Source organism: Dunckerocampus dactyliophorus, chromosome 15 (assembly GCF_027744805.1).
Source record: "Dunckerocampus dactyliophorus isolate RoL2022-P2 chromosome 15, RoL_Ddac_1.1, whole genome shotgun sequence".
Classification (NCBI taxonomy): Eukaryota; Metazoa; Chordata; class Actinopteri; order Syngnathiformes; family Syngnathidae; genus Dunckerocampus; species Dunckerocampus dactyliophorus.
Genome location: NC_072833.1, coordinates 9311314 through 9330911, shown reverse-complemented (window position 1 = coordinate 9330911; position 19598 = coordinate 9311314). Strand labels below are relative to the sequence as shown.

The following is a 19598-nucleotide window of genomic DNA, read 5'->3' as shown; positions in this document are numbered from 1 at the left end:
TCGAAACAATGTCAGCTACGGTGTGTGTGTGTGTGTGTGTGTGTGTGGTCCAACAGACATTACAGCAGTGTTAGGCTGCACATTTATTTACTGAAACATGTTGACAACATCCTTGGAAGTCAGCATTGTTCAAGCTAAGTGGATAATGACTAATTAATGACCTGCTGACACGAGACCTGCTTACTAGCCTCGCAGCACCATCATGTGGGAAGCACTCCCTGTTTGATTTTTGACACACGACAGGAAGCGAGCAACTCATAAGAGCAATGTGGTGATGTGTCACCATGGCGACAGAGATACGGTCACATCACCTCCAGGGTGAGGAAGCAGCTACGTGCACGACAACGTGCATATATACAGACTATATACACAGCCCAGGATGTTATCATAGTGAGGCGTTCAAGTGCACACATGCCGAGTGGGAATGTACAGCAGTGATGTGGCATGTTGACAACAAAAACTACCATTGGGCTTTAGTGGTGGTGTCTCATCAAACACTGGGCCGTCTAAGCCCCGCCTCCAGGCTACGTCTAACCAATCAGGGAGCTGCGTCTGGTCAGGTCCACATTGCTGGCGCTGAGCCCTCGACAGTCCGACAGGGTTGGCGAGTTGGCGCCCTACAAACAAAAAGCAAAGTTGACATCTTGTCTTTGAGTGTAGAGCTCATGTGCACAAGCATTAACACCTGCGTGGTCTCCTCGACGCTCTTGTTGAGGAAGTTGAGCGAGCTCGCTCTCTTCATCCTGAAAGGCAGCATCATCATTATCATCACCATCATCCTCATCATCAGCATCATCATCAGGGATGCTCCGATCGATCGGCCACCAATCAGTATCAGCCGATTTCCATAGAAAAGCATGTGATTGGCATATGCAAATGAATGCCCTTCAACGCCAATCGCAAAAGCCTGTGGCTCGTACCACTGCAGACGATAGCGATCCCTGTGTGTAGTATAGTGTCGTGTCTTGCTCTAATGTCCGTTTCCTTCACAATGCGCAGGTGTGCGGCTCCAAACAAAAGCAAACATGTCTGCCGTGTGGAACTATACCATTTGTGAGAGTGATGTCAACTTTCCATCCTCCAACACATATCTCGTAGGGGTAGCATGTTCAAAAGCTTTCATTTAATACGGCATTTAAAGAAGAAACACTTGACTGAGCATATTTTTGGGCCCCCTGGCAGTCAGGAGACCTTGGAATTGTCTTAACTTTTCCCCCCTGTATGATACCCCTGGCCAATAGCACTCATCATAAATAAATAGAAAAAATGACAGTTAATCCATGTGATATGTCACTCATGGATGACTGGTATTGGAACCGGCATCATAAAACCCTGATCAGAGCATCCCTCACCATTCTTGTCATCGTAATCTGAGAAACCCACCCTGGGTTGCGAGCTTCTTGCGGTCCGCTGCCTTGAAGCTTCTTCACCAGCATCTCGCTGCTCCTCCTCAGAGCGTCACGGATCTTCCCAAAGGAGCCGCTACGGCGCAGCGACCCACTCCCATCCTACAAGAAGGCCATGCCCACTTTTCTCCGTCAAAACAAGGACTTTGGTCTTGGCTGAAGCTTAAAAAAAAAACTGAAAACTGACCCCATTCCACTCGGCAGAGTCGTCAGCCTCGCTGGGCCCCCTCGAGCCATTGCCTCCTTCCCGGCTTTGTCGGCGCTCTCCTCCGTCCTTTAGGAGCTCCACCACCTTGCTCTGGTTGATGGCATCAAAACCCTGAAGGAGCACATGGAGACATTAACCTACAAGACCTTTCCCTGCGGCTCATGCAAGCGTTCTGCGGTGCCACCTGCTTGCGGGACTTGCTGGCGCACTCTTCCAGTGTTTGAGCCGCCTCCAGTTTGCCTTGGCGGCGGTAGAGGGCACCCAGACTCTTGAGGGTGGTGTTGACTGTAGGGCTGCCAGGAGAGGAACATCACATGTTCTTCTGAAGTACCAGAAGGTGTCAACAGAGAGCAACCAAAAACTCTTCCCACTCACCTGTCCACCTTGCACGCCTTATACCAGCTGCCGTACTCCACGTAAGGCCCCACCTCCTTGCACTTGCCCTAGCAGAGAGCAAACGTAATTGGTCACTTTCACAGGTCCTTTGTACAATGACGATGCCCCCCAAGGAGCAGCCCACCTTGCTCTCCTCTCGCTCCTCCGCATGCATCCAGATGGGCTTGTTGTCGTCTGTGGGGGACACAAACACAATTAAATCTGCTGGGAGGACGGGGCCACAGAACCACACCCACCAGTGAGGAGAAGGGCTGACTTACTGTTAACCGAGCCAAATTCACGCTCGTGCGCTCGGGTCAGGATCTCCTTGTAGAGGGTCTCGGCGTCTTTGAACTTGCCTTGCTTGAGGTAACAAGTAGCCTGAGGGCAGACACATGCACAAGCCTCACACACGTGTACGCTGGCACAACAAAGACAAAGAGAGAACAATGGTGCCCCCACCAGGTTGTTTTTGGTTTTGGCCACATTGGGGTCGTCAGCCCCCAGCTTGGACTGGTAGATCTCCAGAGCGCGGCCGTAGTAGTACTCTACCTCGTCGTACTTGGCCTGGTTCTGGCACAGCAGCGCCAGGTTATTGAGCTGCTTGGCCACGTCCGGGTGGTACTTCCCCAACACCTGAAGGAAGGCGGGGCCAATATTGGTATGCTGTGAAGTCATGTGACGGCGACAGAGGCGCTTCTACCTTCTCTCTGATCTCCAGTGCTCGCTTACACAGAGGCTCTGCCTCCTTGTACTTGCCCCTCTTGCCATACAGAACCGCCAGGTTGTTGAGGGTGGCTGCCACGGCTGGGTGGTCTTTGCCTAGCGTCTTCTCTCTGATGGCGAGGGCATCATTCAGGAGGTGCGCTGCTTCTTTGTACTTGTTCTGGTCCCTGCGTGCGCACACACACACACACACACACATACATACACACAGCGCGTTGTTGTAAGAACGGTCATGCTGCTGGGAGTGGCACCGGCCATTTGTCCACCTGTAGACTAGCGCCAGAATGTTGAGCATTGTGGCCACATCGGGGTGATCGTGACCCGATGTTTTCTCCAGGTCCTCCAAGGCCTGCTTGCACAGCGGCACCGCCACCTCATAGCGGCCCTGCGAGGCATACTGGATCACCAGGTTGTGCAGCGTCCTGAGGCGGGCCGGGATTTCATAGCCGCCCTGCTGCGCCGCCGCTTCGCCGCTGGGCTGAGCTACATCACACATGAAAGCGGCAAGTCAGGTGAGCCGACACATACATTGTAAAATGCTTACAGGGCGACATCCTACCTGCGCCTTGTTCGTCCTCGTTAGGGAACAAGTCATCCAGGCTATCCTTGGATGTCTCCCCTGTCTTCTCCTCGCAGGGTGAGGGGTCATCGTCCAGCTTCTTGATGTGGTTCATGAACTCCAGGTGTTTTTTCTCCTCCTCCAGCTGAGCCACGCTCTGCTCACTGCTCTGCAACTTATGCTGTGTCGCCGCCAGCTCGTCACGCAGCCATTGGTTCTCCTGACACAGGCGCCGCACTTGAGCGCGCAGCTTCTGCTTCTCCGACTCCACGGCGCTCAGGTGGCCCGACAGAGCAACAATCACCTGGATGTCAGACGCCTGTCAGCTGGTCATGAGAGAGGGGGGAACACAGAGAAGAAGACACTTACTTGAGCTTCTCCCAGGCCCAGCTCGATGGCCTCCATGCTCTTCCGCAGCAGACCTGACTTCTCCTGCGAGGCAGGAGGCTGAGCACAGTCGAGCAGTGAGTTGAGCAGCTGAGCGTGCTCGCCGCGCAGTGCCTCCAAGCCCTGCATGACGGCCTTAGTGTTGAGGACGATCTCGTCCTGGCTCAGGCGCTCCAGGGCTTCTTCTCCAGGATACACCATGGTGGACATGGTCCGCTTTCTTCAACACTGTAGAAAGAGCACAAATATTAAATTTTGTCTCTTGAGGGATTACTTCTCTGCCATCTATTCTAGTTTGCTGACGTCAACATTCGTCACCGAGCATCACCTGTCCTCCTGCACCTCACACATACACGCGCGCGCGCGCGCGCCGCAATGCAGCACTTGCTTCACACGCACATCATCAGCTGATAGAAGGCCCCAACATGACAGGCGTCATTGAACCAGAGGAGACAGACCAGGGACTTCTCGAAGCATCGACTGAGCACTTGAGTGCTAGCTGCATAAGTACAAACGTCATTTACGTTTTACCGCTGAAATAAGACGCCAGTTTGACTCGTCTCACTAAAATGTTCCCAACCAAAGAAGCTATCAATGTCCCGCTAACGTTGTCACATTCGTCATCTGTGCGGCTAACAGTCGACTAACAAACCTCCAAATCTTTTTACCTTCATCGAAGATCCCAGGCGAACAAAGCTGCGATGTTGTGATGAGCTGCACCGACCTGTGTCAAGCTCGCTGACGTAACACAGTCCTCTTCCTGTTTCTTTCAACATAAATGTCCGTAATTGACGAACGCCACGCACGATAAAAGGTCACAAGAATTTAGTAAAACGTCCAAAAATGTGTACTTTGTGCCACAATAGCACGTTGTGCGAACTTTAAGTTAGCGGAAGTGACATTTCTCAATTTATATACATTATTAAACACAAAGATTCAGATTAGCATGTCATTGTAATGAAGGAGTTGTAGAAATACTGCAGTAGTTATTCGTAGTGTAGTTATTAGTTAGTCACTGTATATGTTTCTCTTGGGTATTTACAATTTACTATAAACGTGTTTTATGGAAGATTACATAGCGTTTACAGTGTTAGAGTGTGTATTGATTGATATGTCCGCTAGGGTGCGTTGATCATCACCAGTGCTGTAGCTGTAACATCGTAGAAGAAGAAGAACGAGGAAAAACATTAAAACGTCATGGCCGCCACCTCGCAACACGCTGATCTTCCTACAATATCACAAATGGGGACAACGAACCCTCAAAAAGGCGGCAGGGATGCAGGAAGTTCCGATTTCGAACCGGGAAGTTTGAATTCGGGAGAAGACGAATGTGACGAGACTGAGCCAAAGATTCTGGACACCCCCCAGGACATCCGGCTGGAGGCGATCGCCAACACGGTGGCCGTCCACCCAGGCAGAGACATGTTGGTCTGCGGGGATGTAGACGGCGACTTGTACGCCTTCTCCTACTCGTGCACGGAGGGGCAAAACCGGGAGTTGTGGTCCTCCGGACACCATCTGAAGTCCTGCCGCCAGGTGCGCTTCTCCGAAGACGGCCTGAATCTCTTCAGCGTCTCCAAGGACAAGGCTGTTCACATGCTGGACGTGGAGCGAGGTCAGCTGGTCACGAGAATCCGTGGCGCGCACGGAGCTCCCATCAACAGTCTGCTTTTGGTGAACAACAACATTCTGGCCACTGGAGACGACGGAGGCACTTTGAAGGTAATCCTGGTACGGCCCGGCTGGAAGGTGATCACGATCACTGATGGTTTTGTGTGACAGGTGTGGGACATGAGGAAAGGCTCGGCCATCATGGATGTGAAACATCACGAAGACTACATCGCTGACATTGCCGTGGACCAGGCCAAGAGAATCCTGCTCACTGCGAGGTGACAACCTTTGACCCAATGTACATGTCGTGCGCCATCTCTAACACCTTGTGTGCAGTGGTGATGGAACCATGGGCGTCTTCAACATCAAGAGGCGGCGCTTCGAGTTGCTGTCCGAGTACCAGAGTGGCGATCTGACGTCGGTGGCGCTGATGAAGCGAGGCAAGAAGGTAGTTTGCGGTTCCAGCGAAGGCACCATCTACATCTTCAACTGGAACGGCTTCGGCGCCACCAGTGATCGCTTCGACATCAAGGCAGAGTCGGTGGACTGCATTGTCCCTGTCAGTGACAGCATCATGTGCGCCGCCTCCATGGACGGCTACATCAGGTCAGATGGAAGCTTTTGGGTGAGTTCTCTGCTCCAGCTGGCAACACATCTCTAAAGTTGTGAACCTCCTCCTGCCAGAGCCATCAACCTCCTCCCCAACCGCGTAATCGGCTGCATCGGGCAGCACGTGGGCGAACCCATTGAAGAGCTTGCCACCAGCTGGGACTCGCGCTTCCTGCTCAGCTGCGCCCATGACCAACTCATCAAGTTCTGGCACATTTCCACATTAGCCAAGACCACCGTCAACGAGTATCGCAAGAGGAAGAAGAAAGATGGACGCATGAAATCTCTTTCCAAAAAGGCTCTCGGAGACGACAACTTCTTCTCGGGACTTGTAGAGGAGCCGCAGAAAAACCACAATGAAGAAGACGCGCAGGACGAGGAGGACGACAGCGACAGCGGCAGCGATTAAAAGACAATTTTATGTATGCTTTCTAGTTTGTATTAATGCTCGTGGAATAAAAGAGTAAAATATGAGATTTGTTTTGGTCTTAGTAAATATCTAATAATGAGCATTCACTATAAAGGGAATGGTGTGGATATTCAATGACTACAACCAAATACTTTTAATAATCTCTAAAAGTTTTGTTTGACATGTAAGTTTTTGGACAGAATTCAATCTAAACAGCGCTTTTGTGTTGAACTCTGACCCTGTGACGCAAGAAAGCCGGCGGGAAGAGCAAGCGTCACGTGACGGCTGCGTAGTAGCCGCTAAGCTTCCGGTGTCGCGGCAGAAGCTGAGAAAGTGGAGCGCTTTCTTCTTATTTAGCCGCGATAATAGCTCTCTAAACGGTGAGTCGTGTATTCACCTGTATTCTTCTGTCTTAGACAACTGAAAGTGACACGGAGCTGACACTTAAATCCTCCAAGAGAGCTGAGTCACCACCAGTTAGCTCGCGTTAGCATCACCGCTAGCATGCTAGTATTTGTAAACACTGTAGGAGCCTGCTACTAAACGGGAACTGATAGCGCATTTCACCTTTGAATGTATAAAATTGTCATGACGCCACTTGTCTTAATTATCACTTCCAGTCAGCTTTGTTCACTGGTGCTAAGGTCAGATTCGATACTTTGGTTAAATTAGCAGTCCGACCAACAATGGCCATGTGACATAGTCATGGTTGTCCTTTATCTTGTTGTTAGTTTGTGATGGATATAAACTGACATCTAACAATGAGACTATTAGTTATGTACGACTTTTTTTTTACGACATGTGTACAGCGTTTGACCTGACGCATCAGGATGCCGGGCAAAACGTGTCACCAGTTCAAACCAGGAGACCTTGTGTTCGGCAAAATGAAGGGTTTCCCTCACTGGCCTGCCAGGGTAAGACACACATACACACACACACACACAATGGGAATTGCTGTATGATTCTGTCTGCCTATTATTATTCTAAATGCAGGTCTGTAAGTCAGATGATGCACACAAGAAGCGAGTTCCTGTCTTCTTTTTTGGGACTCATCAGATGTATGTGTACGCTACCTAGTGACATCACTTCCTGTATGCAATATAGTCAGTTGACTGAATTGTTTTTTTCAGAGGTCACCTCCTTCCAGAAAACATTGTTCCGTACTCGGGGAACAAGATGAAGTACGGCAGTGGCGTTCGCATCAAAGGCTTCTCTGAGGGGATGTGGGAGATCCAGAACACTCCTGGAGTTGGGAGTAAATCCAAAGTCAGTTTCTCTCTCCTCCTCACCATGGGCACTCCATGCACACAATATTCCTTTATTAAGCAGAATATAGTAAAAAACTGTGAAAACGTTTAAGACATTTGTACACCTTCCATAGATCGACAGTTCCAAATCAAGGTGATTTGCAGTTTTGCAGTTCTGACCCCTGGTATATGCCTTTATCAATCCCAGTATTATCGCATACAAATATGTACGTGTGAAAATGCATCCTAGAGGTATATCAATGCTCACTGCTCAGATGGCAAAGGATTGTGGGAGTTTTGGAACTTGGAACTTTTTGGTGGGAAAAAACAATAAGTTTTGTCTTGATGTCATTATGTTATTGCCAGCACTACTGGAATATGTATGGAATATGGTGATTAACATGTAGCGGGAATATTCTTATTGCTTGTGAATGCACACGTCTTGTCTTAAAGACAATAGCAACCTTAACCGCAATATTGTGTGCATGAAAATGTAGTCCTTAAATAGATATACTGTTAATCCCGTGAGTGAAATTTAACGTCTCTTGCCAGTTACCAACGGCTTCTCTTTTTGTGGCTTGTCTCCTCAGGTTGCAGCCAACATGCCATCAAAAACCACACCTGCAAAATCAACTGCTGCTTCTAAAACAACTTTACCCGATAAAACATCTTCTGCCAGAAGTACACCCTCCAAACGTACTTCGGCTGCTAAAGCAACTTCAGGTGTCAGAACTACACGTGCAAATCTAAATGTGGATGTTAACAGCACTCCAGCGAAACCAGAGTGTGATGCTGAAACTTCAGCTGTGGAAGCAACTTCAAAGACTGAAAATCTTCCTGCTGTGAGCACAGTGGATCTAATGGAATGCATGGTCAAATGTGTCCCACCTCAGACGAGTCTTAGTGTTAGCTCTGCAAAGAGCCAGAAAGAATCCAATTTGAGCAAAGTTGACGATTCGCCAAGATCCTCATCCAGATCAGCTACACAAACCCCAACAGATGACTTTCCACAGGAAGACTCCAGTCCAAATGATGGCACGACTGCAGAGGGACAGAGACGAGGGCGGCCAAGTAAAGCCTCTAAAGAGAAGAGCAACGAGATGACACAGGTTTGATGTTCTGTTGAATAAATTCGCTACTGCTAGGTAGGGATGGTTACCAAGACTCGCTGCCGTTCGTGCCGTCGTAAGCAGACCGAAAAACTAAGTGGCTATCGGTGCCTCGTTTCGGTTCTAAATTAATGCAGGTTCCGCTACCTACAACAAGTGCTTGAAGGAGGTCTAAAGGTCTTTTTAAACTATGTTGACAACCTTAACATGACAACAGTCAACAACAACAGCAGCAGCAGCAACAACAACACTTTTTCACGGTGAGCAAGGTGCATTCACACAAAACAGAATTATGGACATCAAAAGCAGGAGATTTCTTTGCACATTCGCTGTGTTCAGTATTGTTGCTGGTTTTTCTGTGATAATTATGATCATTTGGGTTTATTTCATATTTGTAACTTTTTTGTTTATGTTATTGTAGTATTTAATTTAAATTACTATTCTGTTGAACTTGCATGTCAAAAGTTTTGTAAACATAAAAAGGCATTATTTTTGGAGAAAATTAGTTTTCCTTTTTGAAAATTCCAGTTTAAGCACCAGTTTTTCTAAAAGTACAGATTTTACACCGGTATCGAATAAAATGGAAACTATACCCATCCCTACTGTTAGGTCTTTGTCATGATTTTATGTTTACTCTTATCTCCTGCATTGTCTTTGCAAGGCTGCAGAAATCCAGACCCCACCAAGCGGTGCACATGTGACTGCAGGGTGTGCCGCAAGCATGGTGCACTGCATGGTCAAATGTAAGAAGAGTCACAGTCATACAGGTCCTGCAACCAACCACAAAGAAGACACTGCCAGTGAGACAGCGAGCACTTTGACAAGAAGTACCAGAGCGACTAAAAATCTAAGAAGATCTTCATCCCGTTCAACTGCACAATCACCAACAGAAGACCTTCAGATTCCCCAGAAGCCCTCCGTGCCAAAAGATGACGCCGCTGGAGAGGGACGGACACGAGGCCGGCCATCTAAAGTTTCTGGGGTGAAGCAGAGCGAGGTAGTCACATTAACACTTGTTTGACATGTTTTACTCCCCATAATTGACTCTTCCCAGAAGCCTTTGCGATGGTTCTGATACTGACTGAATGAAAGTTCACTTTTTCTTTGCATGTTGTTGTCTGTCAGGACACTGCCGGACCACTCATCTCACACATTGACCCTCAATCCCACAATGTGTCTGCTTTTTTGCCCAAAACATACGACCACATGACCCAAACTGCTCCCATGCTTACTCACAAAAGCAGCAGCAGCAGCAGCATGGATGGACAGGAGGAGAAGGAGCCAGAGGGTGAAAATAAGCTACTAGAAAAGATGCCAGAGGAGGACACGATTGAGAAGATACAGCCAGGGGAAGAGACACAGCAGATGAAGGAGGCAGAAGAGTCAACAATGAGAGGACTTAAGAAGAAGAGAAAAAATGAGGATGAGGGGAATAAGGAGCTGGAGGAGGAAAATAAACAACTAGAGGAGAACCGGCAGCTGGACGAGGAAAAGAAGGAGCTGTCAGAAGAGTCGACAACAAGAAGAGGAGTTGAGAGAAAGAGAAATAAAGATGAGGAGAAAAAGCAACTGGAGGAGGAACAGAAGGAGCTGGAGGACAAGTCAACAGCAAGCAGAGGAGTTAAGATGAAGAGAAAAGAGCAGAAGAAGGAGCCAGAGGAGAAAAGAAAAACAGCGAGAGGAGGACTTAATAGGAAGAGAAAAAATGAGGATGAAGGGAATAATGAGCTGGAGGAGGAAAAGAAGCAACTAGAGGAGAACCAGCAGCTGGAGGAGGAAAAGAAGGAGCTGTCAGAAGTGTCAACAACAACAACAAGAAGAGGAGTTGCGAGGAAGAGAAATGAGGATGAGGAGATGGAAAAGAAGAAAAAGTTGGTGGAGGAAAAGAAGCAACTAGAGAGGATGCCAGAGGAGGAGCAGAAGGCGACGTGGCTATGGGAAGAGACACAGAAGGAGTTTGAGGAGGAGTCGGCAATGACTAGACGATTAGAGAGGAAGGTGGAGGAAGAGAAGAATAAGCAACTAGAGGAGGAGCTGGAGAACAAGTCAACAGCAAGCAGAGGGGTTAAGAAAAAGAGAAAAGAGGAGAAGGAGCCAGAGGAGAAAAGGAAGCAAGTAGAGGAGGAGCAGAAGGAATTGGAGGGAATGTCATCAAAAAGCAGAGGAGTAACGAAGAAGACTGAGGACGAGGACAAGAAGCATCTGAAAAAGGAACAGGAGCTCGAGGAGAAGTCAACAGCAGGCAGAGAAGTAAAGATGAAGAGAAAAGAGGAAAAGAAAAAGGAGGCAGAAGAGGAATGGAGGCAAGTAGATGAAAAGCAGAAGGAACTAGGGGAGGATTCAACAGCGAACAGACTTCAGGGGAAGAGAAAGGAGAAGACAAAGACGGAGCAAAGGAAACAAGTAGAGGAACAGCAGGAGTTTGAGGAGAAGACACAGCCAGGGGAGAAGGAGGAGCAGAAGGCGCTGACACAGGACTCAACAACGAGAAGAGGAATTGAGAGGAAGAGAAAAGAGGCGGAGAACCAGCAGGAAGGAAGTGTGGAAGGAAAGACAGAGGAGCCGATGACTGCCGAGAAGCAAAGCAAGAGGAGGAGAAGTGAGGAAGGTGGCAGCAAGAGGAGGAAGAGAGAAAAGGAGGCAGCAGAGGAGAGCCAAAAAGATGAGAGGAAAAAGAGGAAGGAGGATGCAACAGAGGAAAGGAGAGGAGCCAGAAAGAGGTCAAGAAAAGAGAAGGACACAAAGGGAGGAGAGATGCATGAGGAGAAAGGCAGCACAAAAAAAGAACGACATGTGGATGAGGAGGTGAGGGTTCTTCTTCTTCATTGGCTGTGAAACAATGTCATCACCTCATAATGGCTTCTCTCTTAGCGACAGCGGCATCTGGCGGCCAAGAGGGAGAGCGTGCTGACATCTCTCAGAGGTCTTCTGAAGGAAAGCACTACCAATAGCATCACGTGAGACCACAACACATGCTGTCACAGCTGTACTGGAGTAGCCGTGACACATTTACTTCCTGTCTTTGCAGAAAGTCCACAAGCAGAGCCAAGAAGGCAGCCAGAAGCCACAAGATGCTCAAAGAGCCCAGCGTGGGGAGGAAAGGTGTGAAAGCACGAGGAAGCCAACTGCTTGTGAAGGAAGCAAAGAAAGGCCATGAAGAAACTCTGTCAAAGAAGTTGGCCAGCCACAGTGATGGTGGAAAAATCAGAGAGAAGACGCAGACAGATGAAAGAAAATTGATTGGAAAAATTGTGAAAGCGACGACAAAGGTTCAAGTAAAGACCATGATGGGTGGCGCTACACTGCTGGAGGAGCAGAAGAAGAAGACGCCGAAGGCTGACGACACCAAGACGCAAAAAAGCTCAGAGGAGGGCGGAAAGCCTGAGCGACTGGCGACAGATGACAAGGGCGCAAAGAACAGCGGCAACCAGGGAGTGAAGAGCAAACTGCGTGATGAACTTGAGGACAACCAGGAAGACAGGAAGAAAGGCGCTGACAAGATTGCCGTTAGCGAAAAGGATGGCAACGCAGCAGCAAAGCTTGACAAGCAGCAAAGTGGTGGGAGAAGTCGTAAACAAACCACACCTGCCGCCGCCATGCAGAGTGGCCTGTCCAGCGGGGAGGAGGCGGAGCATAACCATCAGCAGCAGCAGAAGAACTCCAACTTGACGCTGATTGATTCAACACTGCACAGAATCCACGGAGACATCCGCATTTCTCTCAAGAGCGACAACCCAGTAGGACACTCAAGCAAACAAGCACACACACACACACACACACACACACACACACACACACACTGATTACCTTTGTCCCATCAGGATGTCAGCAAGTGTCTGGCAGCGTTGGATCAGCTCAGTGGCATCTATGTGACATCTGAACACGTCCAGAGACACAGTGAGCTTGTGTCCACTTTGAGGAAGGTATTTGCACGCTGTCCACTCACATGCCCCTACCGTGCATCGCCGCAACACTGATTGCGTTTTGTCTTTTGTTGGCTTTATGTGTAGATGCGTTTCTACCGCGCCAGCCAGGACATCATGGATAAGGCGGCCATGCTCTACAACCGCTTCAAAAACGCCTTCCTCCTAGGCGAGGACCAAGAGGTGGTCAGTGCCGCTTTCCTGCGCTCGCTGCTGGAGGAGAAGGAGCACGAGAAGGCAGTGCACTGTCATGGGGGGGCCGATGGCTGTGACGGGGCAGGGCTTGAACAGAAGAGGGTGGGAGGTGAGGAACAGGAGTTGCAGAGAAAGACACCTTCAGGTTTCTTCTGATTGTATTTTCAGAATAAACAATGGCATTGTAGTCTATTACTAACAATGACTTGTTTCTTTACAGTGGACTGAACAAACTGTCTTTTCCTCTTTGACTGACACCTCAGCTCAGGGACCGCCGCCAACAGGCAGACAAACATCTTGTCATCATTTTTCATTTTGTACAGTGAGATTTTATTCTTGATTTGACTTGAATGTGTTTTTATTCTTTTTTCTTTTTTTTTAATAAAAGAACTAGTGACTTGACTTGCCGTTGTTTCCCTCCACAGAACAAAGTCACTCTTCAGTGAATGAATAAAATGCATTGATGGAAGGCTGACTTCTTTCATGACTTTAATTTGCATTATAGACTTGATTTGATGTAATATCTGTTGTCATGACTTGTTTATTACAGTAAGCTTCTGTTTTGGAACTAAACACCAGGAGGAAAAAAGGGGGCTTGGAAAAGGAAGCGTGGGCGTGTCTTCGTGTGAAACGTACACGGAAGCAGCCAGCACACGCAAAAATAGAAATGAGCTGGCTCTGGAGCAGATAGAATCATAAGTGTGTCGATCAATGGACGTGATGGAGGACGTGCGGACGAAAACGGTCCACGAAGGCAATGGAGCGCGCGCCGAGGACGAGGTGAGTCTTTCGTCGACGAGGTTTGTAGGTTTTCTAGGTTGGCTGGTCGCAACACCCGCACACTTTCTGTTGTGTTTCTTTAGGTGCTGCAGGAAATGTGTAGTCTCTTCGTGAAGCTTGCTGTAGATTCTGCTTGTTTTTCTTTGGAAGATGCAGAGGTCACTTAAGGAGAATTAAGTTCAAAGGTCGTTGTTCGAGAGCCATGCGAGTTTTCTGGATTGTCACCCACAAATGCTCCTCTACCAGCCCATAATCCAAATGGCCGTATAGGTGTGAAGAGTTAGGACATTTACAAGGATACCTGACAGATCGGGGCCCCAAAAATAATTCGTATTTTTTTTAAATAGGGGCCAGGATTCGTGATGGTGCCCCTGGTACCAGGTGCTTCTGGAAGTTTCTGAGCAGGTCTTGTGTGTTTAAAGGCGATTCCACATAACCGCCCTGACTAATTGATGGACACCTGACACCCTGGCAGGTCGCACACGTAGATCCTCTTTCTTCTGTTCTGGACCAGCATTCTGAGCATCCGTTCACCATTTGCGGTGCTCTGAGCATCCATTGTGTCTGCGTGAATGTGCTGAGATGGCAGGTTGAGCAGCAGTCTGGAATGTCGGGAATGTGTCTGACAGCAGGAAAGTGTGAAAGGAGCGTGTGTCCAACGGATGAGATTGACGGTGGTGTTTCAAGGTCACAGGTCATTGCCAGGGTATGTTTTGGCTGTGTTATGTAAGAGGTTGCTAAAATTAGCTCTGCTGGGGACCCACACACTCACAGCAATAACAACAATAAAGTCACCATGGCGAATGACACCAGTGTGTTTGTGCGCAGGACTGTTTTGAGGATGCCTACGACCGCATTCCTGCGTGAGTAACACACCACACACCATCACTTCCTGCATGCACGGCTGTTACTTCACTGTGCGTGTCTGTGTGTGTGCAGGGCCTGTCACATGGACCTGCAGTCCGCCATGCAGGAGACTCAATGTGCCCTCAACCTGGTCCTCAACAACAAATTCTCAGAAGCTCTGGACCTCCTTAAACCTTGGTAACCATGGCAACATGCCTCCAATCATGCTGCTGCTTCAGTCTGCTGTATAGTGTGTGTGTGCGTGTGTGTGTAGGTGGCGGGACAGCATGTACCACGCGTTGGGGTACAGCAGCATCTTGGTGATGCAGGCTGCCATGACCTTTGAGCACAGAGACATCCAGATTGCCATGGCAACCATCAACGAGGCATTACACACCTGTCAGAGGTGACCACATATACATTTCCGGTGACCATGCATGGGCCTGTGTGATGCGCTCTTCATGTTCCTTCAGGTTCCGCAAGAAAACCTCCATGGTGGACTCTCTATCCAGTCTGATCAGCAAGCAGTCCCACCTACAGGAAGGTATGTGCACAAGCCCCAGCCGACCGTTATGTCAAATCCATGTGATGCGATGGCATCTTCTTTGTGTCCTCAGAGGAGATGCACGCTGAACTCTGCTACGCCGAGTGCTTGCTGCAGAAAGCCACACTGACGTTTGTGCAGGTGACGCTTCCGAGACGCCGCAATGACACCACCATGACATTGACATTCATGTTCTTTTTGTAGGACGAGAACATGATCAGTTTCATCAAAGGAGGCATCAAGATAAGAACCAGCTATCAAATTTACAAGTTCGTTCTTTCTGCATATTTTTAAAAATGTTTTATTTTTGTTTTTCGTTGTCTTAATGTTTTCATTGCGTCTTGCTTCCTCTTTCAGGGACTGTCTTAATGTGCTGAACGTCACTCAGGACTTGAGCAGCCAACCAGATTCACTCAAGCAGTTTGAGGGCGGAGTCAAGCTGGGCATTGGCTCCTTTAACCTGGTGGGTGTGTTTCCAGTACAGGGGTGATGTAGAAAGCATCCCTGTCGTCGTTGTTGTTGTTTTTGATGTTGTCAATTGTGTTGTCCGTCAGATGCTGTCACTCCTGCCGCAGAGGATCCTGAGGTTACTGGAGTTTATGGGCTTCTCTGGAAACAGGGCAAGTTGTTGTACACTTGTTGGTCACACGCACGCACGTGCGTGTTGGGAATAACAAGACATACGTTCCCAACAGGACTTTGGATTGTCCCAACTGAGAGACGGAACGTCCATCGGCAGTTTGCGCTCCATTCTGTGTACACTCACCCTGCTCTTCTACCACACCTACGTCTGCCTGGTGCTGGGTGCGTGTATGTGTATGTGTGTGTGTGTGTGTGTGTGTGTGTGTGTACGTGCGGGCACGTGTGTGGCTATAAGTATGCATGCATGCATCTGTGTGTATGTGTATAAGCATGCATGCGTTTATGTATATACACTAACAGTCAAAAGTTTTAGTACACCCCACTTTTTCCACTTATTTACTGAAACACAAAATGGGTGGACAATTTAAAGCTGTTCTGCAAAAATGGAGGTTGAAGAAGCCTTGGAAGTTGGTGAAACTAATTCCTACAGGTGTTCCAAGTTCTGGAATACTTACCACCTCCTCTGTCTGCAACACACTGTTGGTACTATACCTTCGTGAACATGAATGGAACAGCATTATACTGGAGGAAGTAATTTGTTGCTACAAAAACGGCGAGCAAAAAGCGAATTACCAATGGAAGAGAGACAGACCGTCTTAACACTTACAAATGTAGGTTTTTCCTCCAGAGAAATTGTAGTGTTCTAAAGGCTAGTGGGAATGTTGCTCCTGGTGGTGAAGACGGCTTCACTGAGGTCATCTTCTGTCTGGAACTGATGTCCATTTTTGTAAACTTCCCTTGGCATCCATCCCCAAAAGTCAGTTAAACAAAAATAGGATTCTAACTGAATATTTGTGCACCAAGACCATCGAAAACCTGTTTATGACTTTCTAAATCTGTTTTTTTTTACCATTATTAGAGACCTGTAGACATTAAATAACACCCCTATAGTCTTCTTACTCACGCAATAGACGGCCGCCGCTAGCACAGCAAGCTACCGAGCTAACTAGTTAGCCTCTCCTATTTACTTATTCCCTTATTTACTTAAGAAAGTGTTTCAAACGGAGTGGGGAAGAAGCCAAAAACTTAGGACTTCCACACGGGACGGGAGGAGAATTATTCCTCACTCTATCATGTTGGGCATGCCATGACTGCAGTTTGAAGGTAATGTAATATAATGTCATGTCTCATCAGTGTAACATTACTGACCCCTAGTGACAGGAATACTACATAACTTGTCTTTCAATATTTTTGGACTAATGCTAGGCCATAGTCAAGCGCAAAACAGCGATTATTAATTCATACATTTTTGAAAACCCGTGATAGATTGTTCGAACCACCATGTAGCAAAGGACGACGATATGTGTGTGTGTGTGTATGTGTATCAGTATCCGTGTGTGTATCCACTTGGTGTCTGACTGGAATGTCATACAGGAAGTGGCGAGGGGAACCTGGTGGAGGCAGAGGCTCTGCTGGAGCCTTACCTACACAAATATCCTAAAGTAAGACATCCATGCTTCATGTGTGACAAGCAGCTCCTGTGCAATTTGGTTGATGTGCGCGTGACCTCTTCCAGGGCTCCATCATCCAGTTCTACTCGGCTCGGCTGGCCGCGCTGCGAGGGCACCTGGAAAAGGTTTTGGATTCTGGTTCATGGGAGACTGAGCGGGCTTACGTGGGGCTTACGTGGGGCTGACGTGTTGCGTATGTTGCAGGCATGTGTGGGCTACAGGGAGTGCGTGAGCAGCCAGCAGGAGTGGAAGCAGATCCACCACCTGTGCTACTGGGAGCTCATGTGGACACACTCTTACCAGCAGGAGTGGCTTCAGGCGTATCGCTACGCAGACATGCTGTGTCGTGAGAGCCGCTGGTCCAAGGTGAGCTGTGAGGGTCCGATCCGGTGCGGCCAGGTGTGCTGACTCGTGCCCTTTTCCGTTCCGCAGGCCATCTACGTGTACCAGAAGGCTGCCATCCTCAGTATGATGTCAGCGGAGGACCTGGAGAAGACTGGCGAGGATGTGGTGGAGCTTTTCAGGTGCGTCCTGATCACGCTGTTATTGGACAGAGGAGGGCTCAGCAGAAGTGTGTGTTTGTGTGTCCGTGCCTGCGCAGGCGGGTGGAGGGGCTCAAGCAGCGCCTGGCAGGGAAATCCATCCCTACAGAGAAGTTTGCAGTGAGGAAGTCTCGTCGCTACAAGGCCGCCACACCTGTTCCGCTGGTGCTTCCTGCGCTGGTAGGAAACACTCTTGACTTCCTTTGGGACAACATGCCAAGCACTCGTGTTCACGTGTTGGTGGCATGACCACCCCGACTCTTGCAGGAGATGATGTACGTTTGGAACGGCTTCGCCATCGTGGGAAGGAGAGCAGACTACACAGAGGCGCTGCTGGTTACCATCGAGATGGCGGAGGATCAGCTTGGCCGTGACTCCCGTGAGTGACTCCTGTGAGTACCCCCTGCTGCACACCACTGTGCTGACCGACTGCTTGGCTCCGCTCGTCTCAGAGGTGTCAGAGTTCCACGTGGATGACAGCTGTCTGGTCCAAATGCTGAAGGGTCTTTGTCTCAAACATCTGGACCGACCCCTGCAGGCCGAGCTCTGCTTCACGCATGTCCTGTCCAGGTATCACACACACAAACACATGAGAAGGACTCAAACTCAGGCCCGGGGGGCCAAATCCAGCCCACGCTGCAATTAAAAATACCCCTGACTTGATCAAACAAAGTGCTTACAGCGATCTGCGTAATTAAGCAATTCCTCCGCTGTTATATACAGCACGTATTTCACAACCAGACCACAAGTCCACATCATTTAACTGTACACGACTAAAAACGCCAGTACTTTTAACTCTTACACCCTGTCTGCACAAAATAACACCTTAAACAGGCATAAGACAGTCAAAATGATAATTTTAACTACAGCAAGGCATGCTGGGAAATGTCTAATCCGCCCATTCCACAGCTGCAAACTCTCCTGTGTTGCACATCTCACAGATTGTGATGTTTTTGTGTTGATATAAAATATCGAAGCTCTCGCCCAGACATTGAGAGAACGACGAAGCGACGGTCCATTCACACGAGTGAAGTTTAAAAAAAAAAAAAAAAGTATGCCCACATGGAGACACTTTCGCCAGCTGTCTTGCACATTTTGTCACAACCTGAAAACGCAACCACTGGGGTCCATTTTGTTGTATGTCCCAATCCCGGCACTGCGCTTGCGGGGAACCGGAATAAAAAGTGTGTGGGCTGCTTACTTATCGGGACGTCAGTGCGAATGAGACATTTTCTCAAAATCCGACCATACTAACTACTATTTTTTCCAGCCTGGATTTTTCTGGGGCATTTCCTGTCATGTTCGCAACTTCAAACGAGCATCTGTGTGTGTGTGTGTGTGTGTGTGTGTGTGTGTACTCATGATGCATATGAGTGTGCTTCGTTCGCTATTGGTTAAAAGGACAAAAAGCTTTTAAGATTTGAATTCTTTCAATATACAGAAATATACAAGTTTTATTCTACTTCCGCTTACTGCCTAAGTTACCATGGTGATATCGCTGCTTTAAAAGAGAGCTACCTTTTTTGAACAGGCTCTCGCTTCGCAGTATACCCCCTTAGTGTGTGTGTGTCTGTGTCCTTGCAGTGAGAGTCGCATCCGGTACGATCACTACCTGGTTCCTTTCACACTGTACGAGCTGGGTTTGCTCTACCAGCAACAGGGTGATGCGACCAAGGCCACCGTCTTTATGGAAAACGCCAAGTAAGTCCTGGAAAGCTCTGTTGTGTGCATGGCAAGTGCTGATGTTGTTGTTGTTGTTGTTGTTGTCAGGAGCAAGTACAAGGACTATTCCATGGAGTCCAGGCTGCACTTCAGGATCCACGCTGCCCTCCACAACCTCAAAGGCTCGCCCGCTGCTGCCACCACCCCATAATAGTCACCGCCCACAGTCGCCAAGGTGTGTGTGTGTGTGTGTGTGTTTATTCTTTCTGGGCCGTCCATCACTCGCACATTTACTTTGATTTGAATGGCAGCCTTGTCACATGATGGATGCGCCTAGCGACAGTGTATCCATAGCAACAGGAGGGCA

At 48.5% G+C, this 19598-nt stretch overlaps 4 protein-coding genes across 8 annotated transcripts; 3 read left to right on the top strand and 1 right to left on the bottom strand.

Moving 5' to 3' along the window:
- Positions 1-70: 70 nt before the first annotated feature.
- Positions 71-4428, bottom strand: klc2 (kinesin light chain 2). Of its 2 annotated transcripts, none has more exons than XM_054800235.1 (14): positions 4330-4428; positions 3644-3889; positions 3275-3578; positions 2982-3198; positions 2693-2882; positions 2452-2625; positions 2271-2370; positions 2135-2184; positions 1990-2057; positions 1799-1907; positions 1594-1725; positions 1384-1508; positions 686-743; positions 71-617 (listed from the first exon to the last, which is right to left on the bottom strand). In XM_054800235.1, the coding sequence occupies exons 2-14, from the start codon at positions 3869-3871 to the stop codon at positions 531-533; spliced, it is 1842 nt and encodes a 613-aa protein (XP_054656210.1). In that variant the 5' UTR covers positions 3872-3889; positions 4330-4428; the 3' UTR covers positions 71-530. The 2 variants fall into 2 exon arrangements, with proteins under 2 accessions (XP_054656210.1, XP_054656211.1); XM_054800236.1 differs by lacking the exon at positions 4330-4428 and adding an exon at positions 3990-4282.
- Positions 4429-4651: 223 nt separating this feature from the next.
- wdr55 (WD repeat domain 55) lies at positions 4652-6339 on the top strand. Its single transcript, XM_054800244.1, has 4 exons — positions 4652-5383; positions 5444-5550; positions 5609-5878; positions 5957-6339. The coding sequence occupies exons 1-4, from the start codon at positions 4859-4861 to the stop codon at positions 6288-6290; spliced, it is 1236 nt and encodes a 411-aa protein (XP_054656219.1). The 5' UTR covers positions 4652-4858; the 3' UTR covers positions 6291-6339.
- Positions 6340-6549: 210 nt separating this feature from the next.
- Positions 6550-13166, top strand: psip1b (PC4 and SFRS1 interacting protein 1b). 4 transcript variants are annotated; one of them, XM_054800220.1, is made up of 13 exons: positions 6550-6670; positions 7100-7204; positions 7284-7348; positions 7421-7556; positions 8128-8646; positions 9308-9446; positions 9537-9643; positions 9772-11451; positions 11518-11603; positions 11675-12383; positions 12468-12569; positions 12657-12909; positions 12985-13166. In XM_054800220.1, exons 2-13 carry the CDS (start codon positions 7121-7123, stop codon positions 12990-12992), a joined length of 3888 nt encoding a protein of 1295 aa, XP_054656195.1. In that variant the 5' UTR covers positions 6550-6670; positions 7100-7120; the 3' UTR covers positions 12993-13166. The 4 variants fall into 4 exon arrangements, with proteins under 4 accessions (XP_054656195.1, XP_054656193.1, XP_054656194.1 ...); XM_054800218.1 differs by having other exon boundaries at positions 9308-9643; positions 11524-11603; XM_054800219.1 differs by having other exon boundaries at positions 9308-9643; positions 12657-12873.
- A 124-nt stretch (positions 13167-13290) lies between these two features.
- LOC129194819 (tetratricopeptide repeat protein 39B) lies at positions 13291-19466 on the top strand. Its single transcript, XM_054800237.1, has 19 exons — positions 13291-13544; positions 14373-14407; positions 14484-14588; positions 14665-14796; positions 14864-14934; positions 15008-15075; positions 15139-15203; positions 15292-15397; positions 15489-15554; positions 15630-15738; positions 16951-17018; positions 17093-17152; positions 17232-17393; positions 17460-17551; positions 17629-17749; positions 17837-17948; positions 18022-18139; positions 19154-19270; positions 19340-19466. The coding sequence occupies exons 1-19, from the start codon at positions 13476-13478 to the stop codon at positions 19440-19442; spliced, it is 1779 nt and encodes a 592-aa protein (XP_054656212.1). The 5' UTR covers positions 13291-13475; the 3' UTR covers positions 19443-19466.
- The last annotated feature ends 132 nt before the right edge of the window (positions 19467-19598 follow it).